Raw genomic sequence first — 18,307 nt, forward strand, 5'->3', positions numbered from 1 at the left:
CTCAGCCCATTGTTACTGCTATGTAAAGACAAAAGTTAGGGCTGATAAGCTAATAGCAAAGACCCTGATCTGTGTGATCTGCAAGAAAGGGCTGTTCAGGTCAGCTAACACTAAAACTCAGTTTTACTGCAGCATGCTTCTTTCTTCTCCCCCACATGTTCCAGTTCGTTCTTGTTTAAACTGTGCAAGCTTTTCCTGGCCAGAAAAGTCTCTTACTCTTAGATTTGTGTCATATGAGGGTTTGTAAAATGGTTCACTATATCAACTAAACAAAAAACCAAGCAGCTTAACCGAAAGTAGGAGAATCTGTTTGCCCACCAAATTCTGAGAAATGTAATTCATTATATTGACTAATTCAAAAACTTCTAATTTCAAAAAAACATAAACTACATTTCAGTTATAAGAATTGCCCTCATGAGTCAATTAATGGCTGCTACCATTTTTACGACCATTTACAGCATTGATTACAATTTCTCAAGGCATGTTTACCTTCAGCCCCATCCACGACAGCACTTAGTAGTTCTTACTGGTGAGAGTCACTCTACTTAGCAATATACAGTCTACTATATTTAAAAAAACAAAAGGAGGGAAAGCAGATCAGGAAACTCAGCATCAAGGAGGACAAACAGAGGGGAGAATTAAGGAGAGCCAAGGAGCAATACTTACTGCTGACTAACTGGCCAACGCTCAAAGCTGAAGAGGAGGAGGATGAAGAGGAAGAAGAGGAAGCCTGACGCACTGGGCTTTGAGACATAGATGCTTGACTGTGAGCCAAATGCAGGAGATTGGATTGTGAGGCTGCTTGTCCCACTTGCGTCTGGGAGGGCTGATGGAGCTACATGTTAAAATGTAAAAATAGGTATTTAGAAAGTGAACCAGTAATGGAAAACCTTCAATGCACCATCTCACCCATCTACTTCTGGGGAACAAATCATATTGGAGCACTAAACACCATGGGCTTTGTTTGGGTGACTGTTACAGAGCAATCTGAGCTGTTTTGAATATTGTCTTTCAATTTTTACAGTTTAGCTGGATACTTAATCTAACTAGAAGCTAAATACTGTTTTTGAAATTGGTGATGAGACCTATGACATCCACAGCAGTATTCTGACTTATTAAATATATGAGCTTACCTTTTTTCTGACTCATTAAGTTAGACTTTTATTCCCTACATAGGTTCTCATATAAATCAGCATTGTTTCAGAGACGTACTTTCATACTGCAGGACCAGGACCAAGAAGAGTGGGAATAGGGAAGAAGGACATAAATCGGGGCAAAATCTCTTTCCTATGGGAAGTAATAATTTGTTTTATGACATCAGATCTATCAAACAAATAAAAGTGATGAAAACTTATTTTGCAATGGATGAATTATCCTTGACTAAAACTCACAGGGAAACTTCTGATTCCCACTCACATCAGGACTGTAAGCAGTAAGACACACACAAAAAGTCTAGTGAGTATGGTAAATGCAAATGATACACTGAAAGGAAAGAACCATTAATCCATTCTGCCTATTGTCTTGCTTTGAAATTGCCCCCCCAGGAGCTGGGGGGCCTAGAGGTGAGGTGATTGGGTCCCAGGGCAGTCTCCCCTGAAGGATCAATCACCGCTCGTTTTGTTTGCTCCTGTGAAAAATCAGATATACACAACTGCTGGAAGTGTGAGTTGGCAGCTGTGTGTGTAAGAGAGGATCGGAGACACGAGGGGTGACTGGGGGGCCCCCGAATCAAGGGGGCCCCTGGGCCTCCTCTGCCTTGGTTCGACTGGGGCTGGGGCGGTTTCCTTGCCTGTTCTTCCCCTCCACTGCAAAGGCAGTTGGAGCGGACTCAGAGGCAAGCTAGGGGAGTTGCAAATATTTACTCCCCTAGCAGGCATGCTTGGTACTGGAGTCGAGCCAAGAGATGGGCAAACATGCTTGGAGCTTGAAGAAGCGGCTGCGACTCGTTTGCAGAGCTAGAAGAATTCCAAGTGAAATTGGAAACGGGCCAAAGGGCTCGGGAGTTGCCCCTGCAGAGGTTTGACCGGGGCAGCCGAAAACTGACTTGGAGAAGGAATGAAAATTCCAGGACGCGTGCACGTGATAAGCTGAACTGAACTACAGCAGCTACGGAAGCGAGGGAGAGAGAGAGAGAATCACACAACAGAGATTGGCACAGAACCAAGAGAGCACGGGCTCAAACTATTTTCTTGGACTTTGTAAGGAAGAAAAGACTTCAGTAAACAGCTGGAGGTTGGTGGGGGGAGCGGACCAGAGAAAACCTTTTTTCCCTGAACACTCCCATGAGAGAAAGACTGCTTAGCTATCAGCTCAAAGGCTTTTCCTGGACTGAATTAAGGGAGAGGTTTAGAGGGACTGATAGAAGTGTGTAATATTGTATATATATAGTTGCTTTTAGCTTGTACAGTATTTAATTTGTATAGAATAAATGCATATATCTTCCCTTCCCTTTTCCCCCTACAGAGGTGTCTTGCCTGAAAGTTTCTCTCCGGTGTTAAGGTAAAATTGTGGGAAGGGGTGGGGGAAACCTGGAAATTGGATTTTTAGATTTTTGTGGTGGTTCAAACCACCACACCTATAATATGCTTTCATGTGGGACTGAAGACTAGGAACATTCTCTGGTACTGATTTTCACATAAAACTCCCAGAAAATCCAAGGGCAGTCTCTCTACAGAATGAAGGTACACAATGGACCTTACAGTTCTGAATTGGATTCTAGTAGTCCAGTAAAGCCCTTTCAGAGCATAAGAATACAGTAATACAGTTTGGATGTACTCTGGTGACTGCTACTTATTATACCTTTATTTTATGTTGATTCTTGGTAGTGATCAAAAAAGATCATAAAAATATCCTAAAAGGCTTCACTTTTCAGCAGGAGCTGTTACCTGCATTTTCTAAAAGGGGAAAAGATAATGGCCTATTTGGTCTTGCTTGAAGTCAGCAATTCAAATCTATTTCTTAAATGCTAAGGAGTATGAGTTTTTCTCTTTTGATACCTAACTGAACAAATGACTTTAGAAAAGGAGCTACATTCATTAGTAACAGTCAAATTATATGTATTATGCTCCCAGGACACAGAAATGACTGATGCTAAGTAGAAAACAAATTGTATAGCACTGTAGATCAACGTATCTGTTCACATTCAAGATGACACATTTCTGTGGAATATGTATGAACTATTTTAATGACAGTGTTCCTCTTACAGTCTGTTTAAGAATGGAAAAAATTACAGCTTCTTTTTCTACTTTCCACATGGAATGATGAAATAGAAAATGAAGCAAAAAACTTTGATTTACTCTTTAACAATAATGACAATTATTTATCTGGCCAGCTTTAGCCTATTCTGACTTCCTTAGGGACCAATAAACAAAAGTATTTTATTATCTCAAGGATTCTGGAGTTTGGATCAAGCACAATATAAAAAATATAACTGGCACTTTATCAAGGGGATAATAGTTGAGAAGCTGATTGAAAGGTTTTCAGATTTCAGCCCCATGCAAGCACTGGGCATCTTAAAAAAATTTCTCTAAGGACTGGATTTTATCTTTAGACAATTCTCAACCCAGAATATCTACTTTTATAATATCTTCTCCTAGGGAAACACCCCACTAGGAGGGCTGGCCTCCTCTGAACACTGCAGAAATGGACTCTCTGCCCATCCATTATACCCACATCACATCCAGACTGCAGCTTTCAGAAACAAGCAGGCATTTGAGGTCTGTTGTCTGAGGGAATCTCTGGCAAAACTAAAGATTTCAGTCTAGGCGAGGGAAGATAAGTACTGTATTTAGATGAGTTGGATGCTTTCACACCATGTGGAACAGTCTTAAAGATGTTAGTACTTATCTATGAGGATGGAGGAGCAAATGCAGCAGCTATCTTTAAAGAGAAAGATCTGCAAAATTATAGTCCAGTCAACTAAACTTCAACTGTGGAATAGTACTGAAAAAATAATCAAACAATTTGTAAGCACCCACAAGAAAACAAGGTAGCAACAGACAACATGGATTGTTAGGAACAAACTGTGTCAAACCAATCTGATCTCCCTCTAAGACAGGGTAATTGGCCTTGCAGACAGGGAAAAAGCAGTAGGTGGTTTGACTTTACGAGTGTCTCGACACTCCCTCGTGTGACATTCTTTAAAACCTAAGGAAACATAGTTTAGGCGAAATTGCTGCAGAATGAATGCAGAAGTAGCTGGAAAACAAAACTGAGAGGATGGATATCTGTGGAAACAGAAGTGTGCATGCATGGTGCTTCTGTTCTCATTTTGCACTATTCAATATTTTCTTGATGAAGCAGAGAATATCATTAGTAAATTTACATGTTGATAACATGCTGGGAGGGAATTTTGACGGGCTGGATGCAAGGATTAGGAATCAAAATGTTCCTGTCAGTTTGAACATGCCAGCTGCAATCCTGGGGTCTTACAAAAGTGACATAAAGGCACTTCCCATACCAAGCTGTGTGAGTGGGAGTGGTGTTTGCAGTGCATGTGGAAGTGCACCTTTGCTACTAAGCACGGGAGACACCTCTGCGGAGAGGAATGCCATGTACAGAGCTAGATGCCAGACTTCAGAAGAACCTGGACCAGCTGGAGGAGAATAATTAGAGTGGCTGAATGCTTGGGAGTTTCCTGAGGCTTATGAAGACACCTGGCATGAACTGGCCATGTTAAATCTAAAGAAGGGAAGACCAAGTGGAATATGATGCCTGCTTTGAACACAGGCAGAGCTAATGAAAAGAGAAGATAATTATTCTGTCTTACATTTTATACTGGAGAGAATGAGACATAATCTGGAAAGTTCAAATTAGTTTCTGGGAAAAGCTGTCTAACGTGGCAGTGAAGCACTGGCATAGATTGCTGGTGGAATCTGTGGATTTCTATGAGAATGCTTAAGAGCAAGTTAGCTAAAAATAGTTACTCCACCTGAGAACAACAGAGTGGTCTGGATAATCTCTTGAACCTTCCTCCCATAATTTTTTTTATTATTCTAAACAATTTCCCATCAGTATTACTCAGGCAGATGGCAAATCCAGCATTTTCCAGCCATGCTACACATAAAGTCCCTGAACAATTGAACTGCTGAGTATGTGCACAATAAATTTGAAGCTTCCAGGAAGTTCCAGAATGAGAGGGCATTCTGCATTCTCTAGTTGTGCATGCAAGGAATGCACACAGTCAGAGCACATGCACAGTGTGATGGTTGAGGCTAGGAAGTGTTTGGTTTGGTACATGTATTGTACAATGCATTTGCAAATATATTTTTGAAATAACTGGGATACCCAGAAGCTTGACAGTTTTCTTGTTGAAAGTCCAGAAATCTTTAAACAAATACAGAAATTCCCAAAATATAGCTGGGCAAAAAGGAATATGGCTAGTATTCCTACACAGGAATAGGTGCAAAAGCAATGTATAAGGGATATTTACAGATTGTTGGTTTATGACTCACTGCTTGTGAGGGAGAAGCAAGCAATTGGGTTTAAGAGGCTAAAGAGTCACCTTAAGGCTTGACCAGAGACTGAGAGAGGATTCCATTTTTAACTCCCTACATAATTTCCAGCACCCCCTCTGATTTACAGACACGATGGTTAAGCTGTAAATGTCCCGCTTAAAGAACAATGATAGTTATCTATGTCATGAAATTGCATTAAAATACTCTCTCTCTTTTCATCCACTATAATTTCCACTCCAGAAATAGCCTTAAGGAGAGACAATGATTAGATTATGAATTAGATTCTAGATGACAGAATCAATTTGAACTTGCAATAGCTGACTTTTCCCAATTTTAGACACGTACATATGATATGAATTATATTTATGACTGTTGTGCATTTTCCATTTAAAGACAGAAGGAGGCACAGAAATTACAGAAGCAGTTGCTGTAAGTGCCATTCAGAGTAGATGCATATAGTAGACATGCCAGAATGATGACTTTATGCAACACTGATCAGTATCTGGCAGGAATATATGTACGCACACTACAGCTTGAGGAATGAGGTGAATATGAGAAGAGTAAAGTGCATCATAATACATTATAAGAATAAACTGAAAACTGCAAAGGGCCTGATTCTTATTTCTTTTACATCAGCTTTACATGCTGCTGTTAACAGTGAAGGTAGTATTGACTGACAGTGCAGAGACAAAGAATGAATTAGGTCTGTAAACTGAATTTTGTTTTAAAATCATATATGTAGAATATTCCCATCCCTGGGATGGTTGACAGGAGTTCTGTATTAAAGGTCTTGTAAGATCAGGGCTGTTGTTCCCTGCATCCAGAAAACTGCATATTAGTGATAGAGTAACACCATATTTTACATAAGATAAGGAAAAAGAAAGAAACTAAGGGGAACTAAAGAAAACTTTTGACAGAATATTGACCTGTATCATAACAGAACTGCTACTTGGTTTTACAGAGAATCTGGACAAACAGCAAGAGCAAAATAAGGACTTAACAGAAAGGAGAAGGAAGTAATGAGTTCAAATTGCAGTAAGAGAGCCTAGGGCCAGGCATCAGGAAGATCTTTTGAATGCTAAGGAGAGTGGCCTAGGTTGCCTAGGAATGTCAGAGAACCTCCTGACCGAAGATTTTTAAGAACAGGTTAGATAAACATCTGTCAAGAATGATATAGGGACAGTTGATCCTGCTAGGGGGAGGAGATGGACCTAGATGACCTCTTCAGGTCCTTTCCAGTCCTATTTTTCTGTGATTCAGTGAAAAGGAAATCTGAGAGATGAGGGAACACAACAGATTAGAGAAGACAAAGGTGAAAAAGTGTAACAAAAAAGGCACAAGAGATTAAACTAAGAGGAGTAACACAAAGAGCAAGAAATACATTTTAAACAATCCTCTTTATGATATAAATAACTATTTTCAATTTTTTCTGATGTCAGCTAGTTCTTTCTGGGAAACACAGACATCAGCTCTTGAAAGATTGAAGTCCATGGAAGGTGCTGAAAATTAAATATCTTTATATAAAAAGAGATTCCCAAACGTTGGAAATTCCATGATAATGCCTTTCAGAAGTATTAGTTTAAGTGTTTTTATGCTTTTTTTTTTTCCTGTAAATGGAGTCCTGTTTACACTTACTAAAACATTTCCTAAAATGTCATACGTTTTAGGATGAGAAAGAATGGTGGTGTGCTGAGGCCACTGCACTGGTGTGCTGGTTTGAGAGCACCACTATGGCAGATGAAGTCTGTCTTCAAACCTACTCATATTGCATGATCAGACATGGGCTTCAAAGACATTTCCTTAAGCTTCCAGCAAATGGAGAGGACAAGTTAATACACATATCCACACCCTTCATGCCAAATCACTTTCACAGTCAACTCTACCAGAATATTTCACAAATACTGTATCCCATCACCCTAATTTTGCTTACTCAAATAAATTCAAGTAAGTGAATATAGTAATCTGAATACAAATGCTATTTGATACTTAATAAGCATCTTCTCACTCACTATAGTATAATATATTATAATACATATAGTATAAAAGGTACCTCTTCACACTGCTTAGACCAGCAGAATAGGTACATTTGGAAACTAGCATTTGGAAAGCAGATGCACACGAATCACCACAGGCCCATCTAAGAGGTAGCTGTGTCCTTTCAGCAGTTGATCTGGAGCATGATAGCCAATGACAGCAAGGATGGGGAACTGACTATGTAAGAAAATGCTGCCTAGGAGCTTGTTTCACTGTGTTAGAGCTGGCAGAAGCCCAAAGCTGGTTGTGCTATAAGACACAATGAAATACGAAAAGTTCTGGCAGGCAGTGTAGATAAAACAAGACTGAGGACAACTGGGACTACAGACCTGATTTAATGAAGCTAGTATGTAGAAGGAAAGAGCCAGGCAACAGTGAGAAGAGAACCTGCTTTATGAGGTACGCTGCAGAACAATAGAATGTGTAGAACGTGCTTCTGTATGGGCAAGCAAATAGTTATGAAAACTCAAATTAGTAGGAAAGCTATTTAGGGAATTCATAGACAAGGATGTGTTTTGAGCCCCAGTAATCACTGGCAGCTGGATTCTTCTTACCTAATTTCATTCACTGAAGAGTTAACTGATGATCCTAAAATAGCTACTCTAGCCCCCCCTCATGTCAATGAAGACAATAGATACCTTAAGATACCTACAAGAGATTCAACATATCTAAAATTATTTTATTTTAACAGCTTGAGTTGCCCACTGGACATGCATATAGTCTCCTTGTCTATGTCTACACAGGAAATCCAGTTAACTAGCTTACACCAGATACATAATTGCTTTAAGTCAAGTAAGGTGCATCCTTTCCTAAATTCTGTAGGACTGCAATTTCAAGTTCTTCTGTCAGCTCTGCTGTATTAACAATGTGTTGTTAAAGATATGAAAGAATACCTTGAAACAAAGTTTCCAAATCTGATAGTCAATGGCAATGCTAACAAGTTGTTACAACGAGCTCATCTGCTCTTGAAAACAATGCGCATTTGGCCATACAACCTCCATTTTGACAAAATCACTCTCCGGAGGCATGGAGGAAGTGCAGAAGTTAAGGTTACAAGGTACTCTTCTATTATGGTACACAAAGAGCTTATAAAGCAAGAAACATAAAATTAGGGAATAAATCATCCTTTTTCAAGAAAGGAGACTACAAGTAAAGAACAAAGGATTTATACCTAATTTTTAAATGGTTTCAGCAACAAGCAACAAAATATGGTGAACAGTGGTGAAGTTGAGTCATCAGGAAGAACACATGAATTTCTTCAGTTAGTACAGAATACCATGAATAACTTACAGATCCTGTTTACAACATGCCAGGGGAGCATTACAACAGATGAAATAGAGAGTAGATCAGTGCAAAGTGATTTACATCAAAAGGAACCATTTTAGAGATACACATGTTAACAATTGGGGAAGAAAAGATGTATTATGGTGGATACATCTGCTTATTGAAAAAAAATGCTCAGTGAACAGAGAGAGAGAAAAAAACCAGGATGTTAGACTATATTGAGATAAAGAAAGAAACTAATGCTGAAAATATTATAATGTTATTATGTAGAACAGTGATGAATCCTCGTTGTGACCATGGCATTCAGTTCTGATCAAAAAATCTTGAAGAGATTAATGTAGAAATTGAAACGTTTGGGAGATGGGCAGTAAAAAGTTTTAAAGGCAAAGAAAAACTTGCTTATGAACAGAGATAAAAAGGATACAGACTAAAACAGGAGTGCAAACAGCTGCCTGCTTTAGAAAGCCGCTGCAATTTCTAGGAGAATTCTTGATGTGTGCACAGACAGTGCTTCTTAGATTAGCAAACTCTTGGAAAATAGTAAAAAACCTGAAGATTTACCCACTCAGTGTAATTTGAAGAGGAACAATCCCTAGTGTAGGTAGTTTAAAGAACATAAATCAAAAACTTCTATTCATACTTAAAGACAAGAGGAATAGGGCTACAACAGACTTGCTCGTGTACATTAAAAAGCAACCTATTTATAGCACAGAAAAAGAAACACCACTTTACGCTACATGTAAGTAATCTATGAACTCATTTCCATGAGGAGACATTGAGGTTTTAGTCTGTCAAGTTTGAAAAAGTTGTATGAATAAATAACACATGTAGTCTACCTAAGTAAAGCCGACTAAAACCAATATCTGAGACATTTAAGTCTTCAGTCATCAGGCAAAAGTAAGCACTAGCACGCATTACTTAGCAACTGGAGCAGTTTACAAAGGTTCCATTACTGTGACTCAGCTAACAAGCAGAAGCTTACTATCATTGCTTGCAATCACCTTTTTTTCTCCTGAAGTACTCAGTTTCCGAGGAAGTGACAAGTTGAAAGTTAAACTAGGATCATCTGTAACTGAAACATTTTTACTACATTATTTATTTCCTGCATTCATTTCTCCATGACATTCTAAAAACTTTTCTCAAACTTGTGTTGTAATCTTTCTGAAGTTTCTTTCATCAAGTTACAAGACACCAAATGCTGCGTTACACCATTTTCAAAAATATTTTGAATTCCTGCTGAGCCCTCTGGGTTTAAGCACTCACTCAATTCTTCTGAAAATGAGATTTTAAACTGTATGTCTAAATACGCTATCATTACCCAAACACTGCAGTTAGGCTAAATCTATACCCAGGCAATAAAATAAATTCAGGGTCTCCTTAAACTTCATGTAAATCTATTCAGTTTTCAAATACTACAACAGCTTGTATAGTACCAGCTCAATTGCTTTTCACTGTCCGTCAGCGTTATTCCTAAGGGAAATCTACCTCTCATACCTCTTTTCTGCTCCCACTGAAATTCACGGCAAAATTTCCTCTGACTTCATTCAGTAAAACCAGAAGAGCCAGTAGAGGGAGCACAAATACATACATTCTGTGGTTCCTGTACAAATAATAACGTACTATTTTTTCATATAGTGTTTGCACTACTTTTTTTCCCCTCTCCCCAATCAATAATACCATCTTGATCAAGCTCCAAGAGAATCTGATCCAAAGTAAGGAAACCATGTTATTTGGTGGCCCTTCCTGCAACCCCTGGGACCTCAGGACTCTGTCTAACAGGCAGAGGGTGAACCCTGTGAAACTGGCATTGGCAAAACAATGTTTTCTACCTCCACAGCACTGCTGGGCAGACCAGCTTAACGGGGAACACCTTTGGCTCTTGGACGTAACCAATTCTCTATGACTGTTGATCGCTGCCTGCTGATCGTGTCACACGAGTGCAGAGGTTGGGTGAATTAGTACAATACAGCATGATTTAGCTAAACAGAGCTTTCTGCCTTGCACCCCGCTCAGTCAGCAAACTGCAGCTTTCAGCAGTTTGTCCCTTTATCTGAGCCCAGCGCCACGAGCTGTGCAGAAAATGGTCACACCTCTGTCCCCTCTCTGCCCACTGACACTACTGGCAGACATTGCCTGGAAGAAGTTGCTTTGTTGCAGGACTCGGAAGGTGAGTCCTGCAGATGAGAATGTCTCAGGCAATAGTACAGGTCTTCTATCGTCCTCTTTACTTCTAAATTGTATGTATTTCAAATGGGATCTCAGGATTGCTATGATTTTTGAGAGCTTCCCCCATAAAGGAGGGAAAGATCTAATCTCTTCAGGGGATTGACTCGGAAAGAAATACCCCACCCCACACCCACACACCCCCAGGAAACCAAACGTAAACTACTGAGTTTCTTATTCTATTGTCAAGCTTTCCTGTGTGGAGAACCCAAAGCCTGCCCTCTCATCCATCCTACTTTGTTTGAAACCATATACATGCAATGATTGCAAAAGCACTCATCAGTAGTGCAAGTATGCTCCCATTAAAGAAAATAGAGTTAGATAAATGACAAGTGCTTTGGAAAATGCCTCTGCTAGATACTACGGAGGATAAGATGGGGAAAAAAATCATGTAACCATTTGGATGTGGAAACTTTTCAAAACAAACAGAAAGTCTCCTTAGAGATCCATTGGTTCTCTACTTCTAAATTTGAAAAAATCATGGCTAGGCTTTGCGAATGAAGATTTGGGAAAAAAAAAAGATAAAATCATTGGTTTGGAGTTCAGGGTGGCCTGGGATTTTCAACAGCATACAAGAAGCTGTTACCTGTGCTTAGAGGTGTAGGCAGGACTGGCAATAAAGTACTACCAGCAACAGAGATGCTAAAATGAACATTTAAGTGATAGACATTTTTATAAGTACCTCTTTGGTAATCACATTTGATGGACTTTCCATTCTCAATTTTGTCTCTTTTGGAGAAAAATGTGGGACTACAATTCCTTGCTTTACAGATGTAGGCAAAACTAATTAATTTAACTTTAGAATACTATAAAAAGAACAACAGAAATCTTTTGGGTCAATGTGGTCACTGGAGTCATCCTTAAGTCTGTGAACCACCTGCTGCCTTACACTGAGTAATAATTTCCCTAAAATACTTTCTGTCTATGCAAATATATATAAACATATCTGATTTTTCAGTGAGGAGGACTAACAAGATTTTATATTTTTCCTTTCTTGCCTTGCATGTTCTGAATCATTTCAAGCCCCAGCCTACTAGGTGACCACTAACTAAGGTACTCAATTTCATAGGCCAGGTGGGTCTCCCGTCTCATAATCCTATTACACTTTCACTGCAGAAAATATCTCAGTTAGAGATATTGACTTTGAAAAGAAAAGAAAAAGAATAACTGGATAATGCTTGGATGTATAAGTAAATTATATAATATGACATTATCAATAACTACGTATATAGTATGCAGTAATACACTAGAAATTAATTTTTGTTATTAAAAATGACAAAGAACTGGGGGTTTTTAGAGAGGCCACAAGAGTGTCCTTGACAAGTAGAAGATTTCTGTGTGTCTGTTTTGAAAATCATTCAGGCTACAGACACTTTACCTGCTGGCCTGGTTTGAGCGGCGATAGTGTTATTCCCTGGGTATTGATCACTGGGAGTATCTGGTTGCCGATGACAGTAGCGATGATTTGACCCTGGGCATTGGTCAGTAACTGTGGAGTTATCGGCTGCACCTGAAGTCCCTGAGCTCCACCTGCCGCCTGGCTGGAGGGGACTGGATTAGGCATCAATGGGATTGTTCCAATAATCTGGAAAAAACAACATAGGGAAAATGCACACTTGCCACATATACTTACCACACGCGATTACTTATATTATGCATGTTAAGTCAAATTTAGGTGAAATTAACACAGAGAGACAGGTAAGACAGGCTGAGGGTGGGAAACAACCATTCCTTCACTGGGGTGATGACGACTTTCAAACTCATTTGTCATGTCACATATCACCTGTACGTTTTGCCACTGTCCACTGTCACCTGCAACAATCTGCCGTGGCTGAGAATGTATGAAAAAAATGCTGGGCCAAGCCTGGGGCCCTGCATCATGGTTTGTTCCCACCTCATATTTTAACATAGAGTGAAATAGATACAAATATCAGTGGTTTTGTCCTTCTTTCTACAACTCATCCATACAATGGTACTAACTGTGTAATGCCTGTGTAATTTTCCTTGACTTACTAATTCCTGGTACTCTAGATGACCACCCATTACTACTACGTGATCTCAGGAAGGAACAAAGGGATACTGGTGCCTTTCAGGACATGCCTTATTAAGATACATTCATAAAAATGCAGCCAGTTTTGGATGACAACTATGAAGTACAACACAACAGGAGGACTGATGTTAGATAAAATATATTAAGTAACATTTCTGGGGCAAGTACTTGCAGAAAGAGACACTTATGACATCTCAGACTTGGGAATACAGTGAATGTGACTGTAAAACTAATATTAGGATGAGATGTCAAACAGATGTCGTAAGAAAGCTTGTCAGTCAATAAGCCTCTAGGCTGAAAAAAGACATGCTGTTGGAAGATTCTTTTTACAAGTATTAGAACATCTGAAAAAAATTTCTGATAAAACTTGGGACTAAACCCAAACTTTTTGTTTATTTTCAAACAGCAACATATGAAGCTGGAGTCATAGGATTACTGCAATGGGAAAAGTAAAAAAAAAAAAAAAAAAAAAGCAAAACACATCTCTATTTCCTTCACCATACCTCCTCTCTCTCTATCATAGCCAGCCATAAAACATCTACCCTATTGTAAGGCTTATAGTCTTCCTTCTCCAGAAACCTTGCTTCCTCCTCTTTATCCTCAGCACCAACCATACTTTGATGGGTCCATTTTGACCCCCACTAGAATGATCCCAGTTGCCCTCACCACATACATTGACTAGTATAGACCTACTTGGTGCTGAGAAAGAGGGTGGATTATGGCTGTTTTCTCCTTTTTCCTCAGTGGAGATAGTAACAGGGCAGCTTTCCTCAGTCTGTCTGCTGATTCTCATTCCATTTGGGAGTTTAATAATCTTTTTAGATCCCTTTGTTACTGATAAGTTTTGTTGAAACTGATCAGCTGTTTCAAAGCCATTAAGTAGGTATGGAGAGAGGAATGGACGGAAAGAGAAAGGGAAGTATAGACAGTGCTAGTCACAGAGTAGTTTGCTCATAAAAATAGGCAGAAGTGTTTCTAATGAAACTCAAAACCAAGTTTGTTCCCCCAAAAATATATAAACCAAAACATATAAAATTCCTATTGATTTCAACAATTATTTTAGATTATATCAATGGAATCTGTACAATACAGTGTAAAATTAGCTGTAAAATAACTGTTTAGTGAAAACATCAGTTAGCTTTGAGGACAGACCACTAAGTTACTTTGTGCAAGTGCAAAACTAGAGAAACAACTCCGAATCTCTTGCTATAGATATAAAATGGATACAGGTGTGAACTGTGTGGTGAAGAGTACCAGAGATTTCTGAGGACCTCTGCTTATCTAAGTCACCAGAGGTGAGATACAACAACCCCAGAAAATCCATCCTCAAGAAAGCATCATGCAATAACATCCAAGAAACTCAGGCATAGCTGGAGGGGCAGGCAGCTCTCATCAGAGGATCACCCTCTTCCATTATTAGGCTAAGACATGACTCAATCAAGTGACAGGGTCCTGCTGAGTGACTTCTCCTTTAGCAGTCACACCCCAATGGTGTGTCTCTAGGTTGGCCCAACCATGAAGTATACAGTGTGACAACATAAACCAACTCCTGGAGCAAAAAGAACACACTTGGTTAGCTATGGTAGGTCAGGTAACAAGTGGTAGGTGCTGAAGTCATCATCAATTTACCACAGTTTTCCAGTTAGAAGTTAGCATGGGAAGACTAGAGAACCATAAAGAAAAGCAGGACAGCTCTCCTGTGGGAGAACCTGATAAAATAGCAAGCCCAGCTACTAAGCTGTATTGTAAGAGCTGCATATATCAGTCTGCTCAAAAAGACGGTAAAGATACCATTTAAGTTCTTCTTAATGCATTGCTAAAAGGTAGGCAGATCAATAAAGATTATTATCCCCATTTTACAGAGCATGAAAGTGAACCATGGTGGAGCATATTCAGAATTAGCCTTCTAAGCTGGAATTTCCTGTGAGTTTCTCTTTGCCGATCATAGTACTTTAATTTTATTTTTTTAGATGTCCCTACTTGAACAGCAGCTGTTCATGTGAGAAAATGGCTGTTCACTGAGGAGAGAGGCATTTATTTACATCATTATCAGATTTCAGATTGTTTTCTAAAAATCTGACTTTCAGCATGAATGAAATATAACTGCAACATTTTGCAACACGTAAATTTCTCACAGTTTCTGTGACCTAACATATTTATGGGCCACAAATATATACTTCCACTTCAATATAATCTCACCAAACACAAGGAATAATTCTTCCTAATTTTATCAGCAGAGACATAGCAAAGGCCTGCCCTTCCTTTGCTGTGTCTGTAAAGGACGCAACCTTGGAGCGTCATTACTCCAATGCAACTTTAACTATCAAGGTCCTAATCCCAGCAAAGCAAAAAATGCTGCGCTGGTGTTATCAGTAATAGAAATGTTTGCATTCACATTTAAAATGCATTTCTTGGACTGCAGTTGGACATTTCATAGAATGACAATGCTGAAGTGGACAGTTTGTAAGGTCAGAAGCAGAAGGCTATCTATACGTATTAATGTGTGTCACACACCACAGTGTACAAGGCATGCTGTACATGCACAAAGCCAGAAATGGAGCAGGGAAAACACAGATGGGAGAAGTGTTCCAGAAGGACAAATGAACAAATACCCTCAAGGGTGTTACTGTAGAAGCCAAGGGTAAATCTAAATGAGAAACAGCTCTTTCACTTCCTGAAACTTGCTGAGATTTCAGAAGGTTTTATTCCATTTTACACCAAACTCAGGTAAAATCTTGTCTGGTTACTCTTTACTGCATGCAGCTTTGATGTGGCTAAAATCAGATTCAGGTTTCCCCTTTCAAGTTCTCCCTTGTCCAAGTACCCTCTCCTAAATAACCTAACAGCTCATTAGTTCACATGTAAGGAGTACTGCAAGTGGATCCCTACCTCAAACCTTGTGTGACTGTCCTGACGCTGAGCCAGATGCTCCTTCCTTTTAATTTTGGTATGAAATTTCACCCTGGGCCTTGCTAATCTATCCTCTTAAATTATTGTGGAAGTTGAAGACAATTTATGGTTTTGATACATTTAAATCTCTTAAAGAAATCAAACATATCACAGGCTTGAGGCACTGGTGTGCCACAGTAAAGACTGTTTAATTGTCAGTGATCTTCCTAGTTGGGAGGCATTGCTCCTTTCTAGGAAATGCTGCTATTTCAGATTATATTTAAGGACAATTCAGGAATAGCATGTGACAGGGACTCATCTCACAAGATACTTATAGAATCACATAATCACAGAAAGGTTTGAGTTGGAAGGAGCCTCTTAAAGACCATCTAGTTCAACTCCCCTGACATGGGCAGTGACATCTTCTGCTAGACTACGTTGCTTAAAGCCCCATCCAACCTGGTCTTGAACACTTCCAGGGATAAGACATCTATAACTTCTCTGAGACAGCAGAAGTGGCTTCTTACTCTGTCAATGTTTGGCCTCAAACCCATAAACAATTCCACCTGTCAAAAGTGTTCTTGAGGAAAAAAGTCCCACCTCCCTAGAAGTCCTCATCTACTAAAATATAATTTGAATACTTTGGGGTTTTTTTTACACTATGCATGTGACTTTCACAATTCCTTTTATACATCATACAACTGAAAGCAAACACTGTTCACAGACGAGCTGCAAAACAGGTTTTGTATGCAAAACAACAATCAGAAAGTTTTGAAAGTCCAAGGGTTAATTCAAGGGACCACCTTGTCAATGCTTCTCTAAGGGAGTCAGGCACAGTAATCTGCAGAGCACTGCTGATTAAAACAAATGACACCAGGTTGTCTCTATCTGAGGTACAGGTTCTACATATAGGCACAAAATGCAGCGCAGGTGGAAATTGTACTGAGATATTTAATGTAAATTCAGACCTCAACTTTTTTACATATACAGGGCCTGTGCTACCTGTTCTGGTAACAGAGTGTTACCAGAATTTTGGTGGAGTCAGATTTTCTCTTCAAGTATTCAGTATGTTTCTTTCATTTTTGTTTAATAGATTGATTAATAGATACATCAATTGTATCTTGAGCTGCTTATAGAGCAATTTTTACAGAAAATGTTTAAAGTTTTTTTATATTTCCCAATATTGACTAAATTTTATAAGTCATTTGTTTCTAACTTCAAAAGGAATTTCAGGTCTTTTTTAACATCATCTAATATTTTCCATTGAGTAACCTGTTGGTGTGATTTTAGCATTCTAGGATTTCAAGATATCTGAGATTGAGTTTCTTAAATCTATCAACTTGAATCTACCATTGCCAAGACAATGGAGAGGAAAAATCTCAAACCCTCAGCATATCAGTAATATCTGCAAATGTTACGCCCAATGGCAGTGTAATGTCCTAGCACTGATTAACAGTAGTCTAGTCAGTATTGTACCTTTAAATGGATTTTGGCCTTGCTCAGCAAAGGTTTCTTCTTAAAAATAAATTAGAAACATATGATCTCTCAAAAGTGATCCCTTAAACAAATTATCCTTAAGAAAAAATAACAAAATAATATCTATTCTTATTCTTTCTTTATATTTAATTGCTGTTGTGGTTTACTTTGCTGTAATATACAGGCTGAAACTGTGAGCAGAAGCTGTGTTACTGTTCATAACTTCTTGGGATAAATGTCTAATTGCAGCACCATTTACACTGCAGATACAAAATCAGATTTTGCGTAGCTGTATGAAGGACTAATTGCTGATTTCCCAGTAGTGAGTCTTTTCTTGGGGCTCCTAATAAACCAGTTGTGTTTTGACACTAAGTGAAGTTATTATGATACTCAAAAGTGAAGTATACAGTTCTTTTTTATTAAGTTCTTCTCCCTCTTCTCTCATCAGAAACAGGGATGATGCCTTGCTTCACTGTGTTCCTAGTACAACCTAAGGAATATTATAAACTGTAGTCAAATGGATGGTTCACCAACTGCCTTTATTTCTGCTCTGAAAAGAGTAAGTAAAATCAAAGACCAAATACACTAGTTTGTTTCTACTGTCAACCAGGGCTGACATAAAAATAATGTTGCCATTTCATCGGAAAAAATGTCTTCAATTATAAAAAGGAAAAGTTTTTTCAGTAGTATCATCAAAATGAACATCTCTCCAATTTTATCAATGTTACAACCCTTTAAATATTGAAGGTTAATTATTCAGTTTTGAATAATTAGAACAGAAGAACAATATAAAAAGAAAACAGAAAAACAGGGGAAACATAAAAGAAACAGCAGAAAAACTCTTCAGCAAAATGAGACAAACCACCATAGACACAATAGGGTCTTGGTGGATGAG

At 38.8% G+C, this 18,307-nt stretch overlaps 1 protein-coding gene across 7 annotated transcripts in view; it reads right to left on the reverse strand.

The window, feature by feature from the left end:
- The window catches only part of POU6F2 (POU class 6 homeobox 2), a 353,312-nt gene that overhangs the window by 14,584 nt on the left and 320,421 nt on the right, over nucleotides 1-18,307 (reverse strand). For all 7 annotated transcript variants that reach the window (XM_027655870.1, XM_027655869.1, XM_027655873.1 and 4 more), the window contains 2 exons: nucleotides 12,376-12,582; nucleotides 667-835 (listed from right to left, as the gene is read on the reverse strand). In XM_027655870.1, coding sequence (XP_027511671.1) covers nucleotides 667-835; nucleotides 12,376-12,582 — 376 coding nt within the window. The remainder of the gene's footprint in view (nucleotides 1-666; nucleotides 836-12,375; nucleotides 12,583-18,307) is intronic.

This window comes from Corapipo altera, unplaced genomic scaffold (assembly GCF_003945725.1).
Source record: "Corapipo altera isolate COAL_440 unplaced genomic scaffold, ASM394572v1 59, whole genome shotgun sequence".
NCBI lineage: Eukaryota > Metazoa > Chordata > Aves > Passeriformes > Pipridae > Corapipo > Corapipo altera.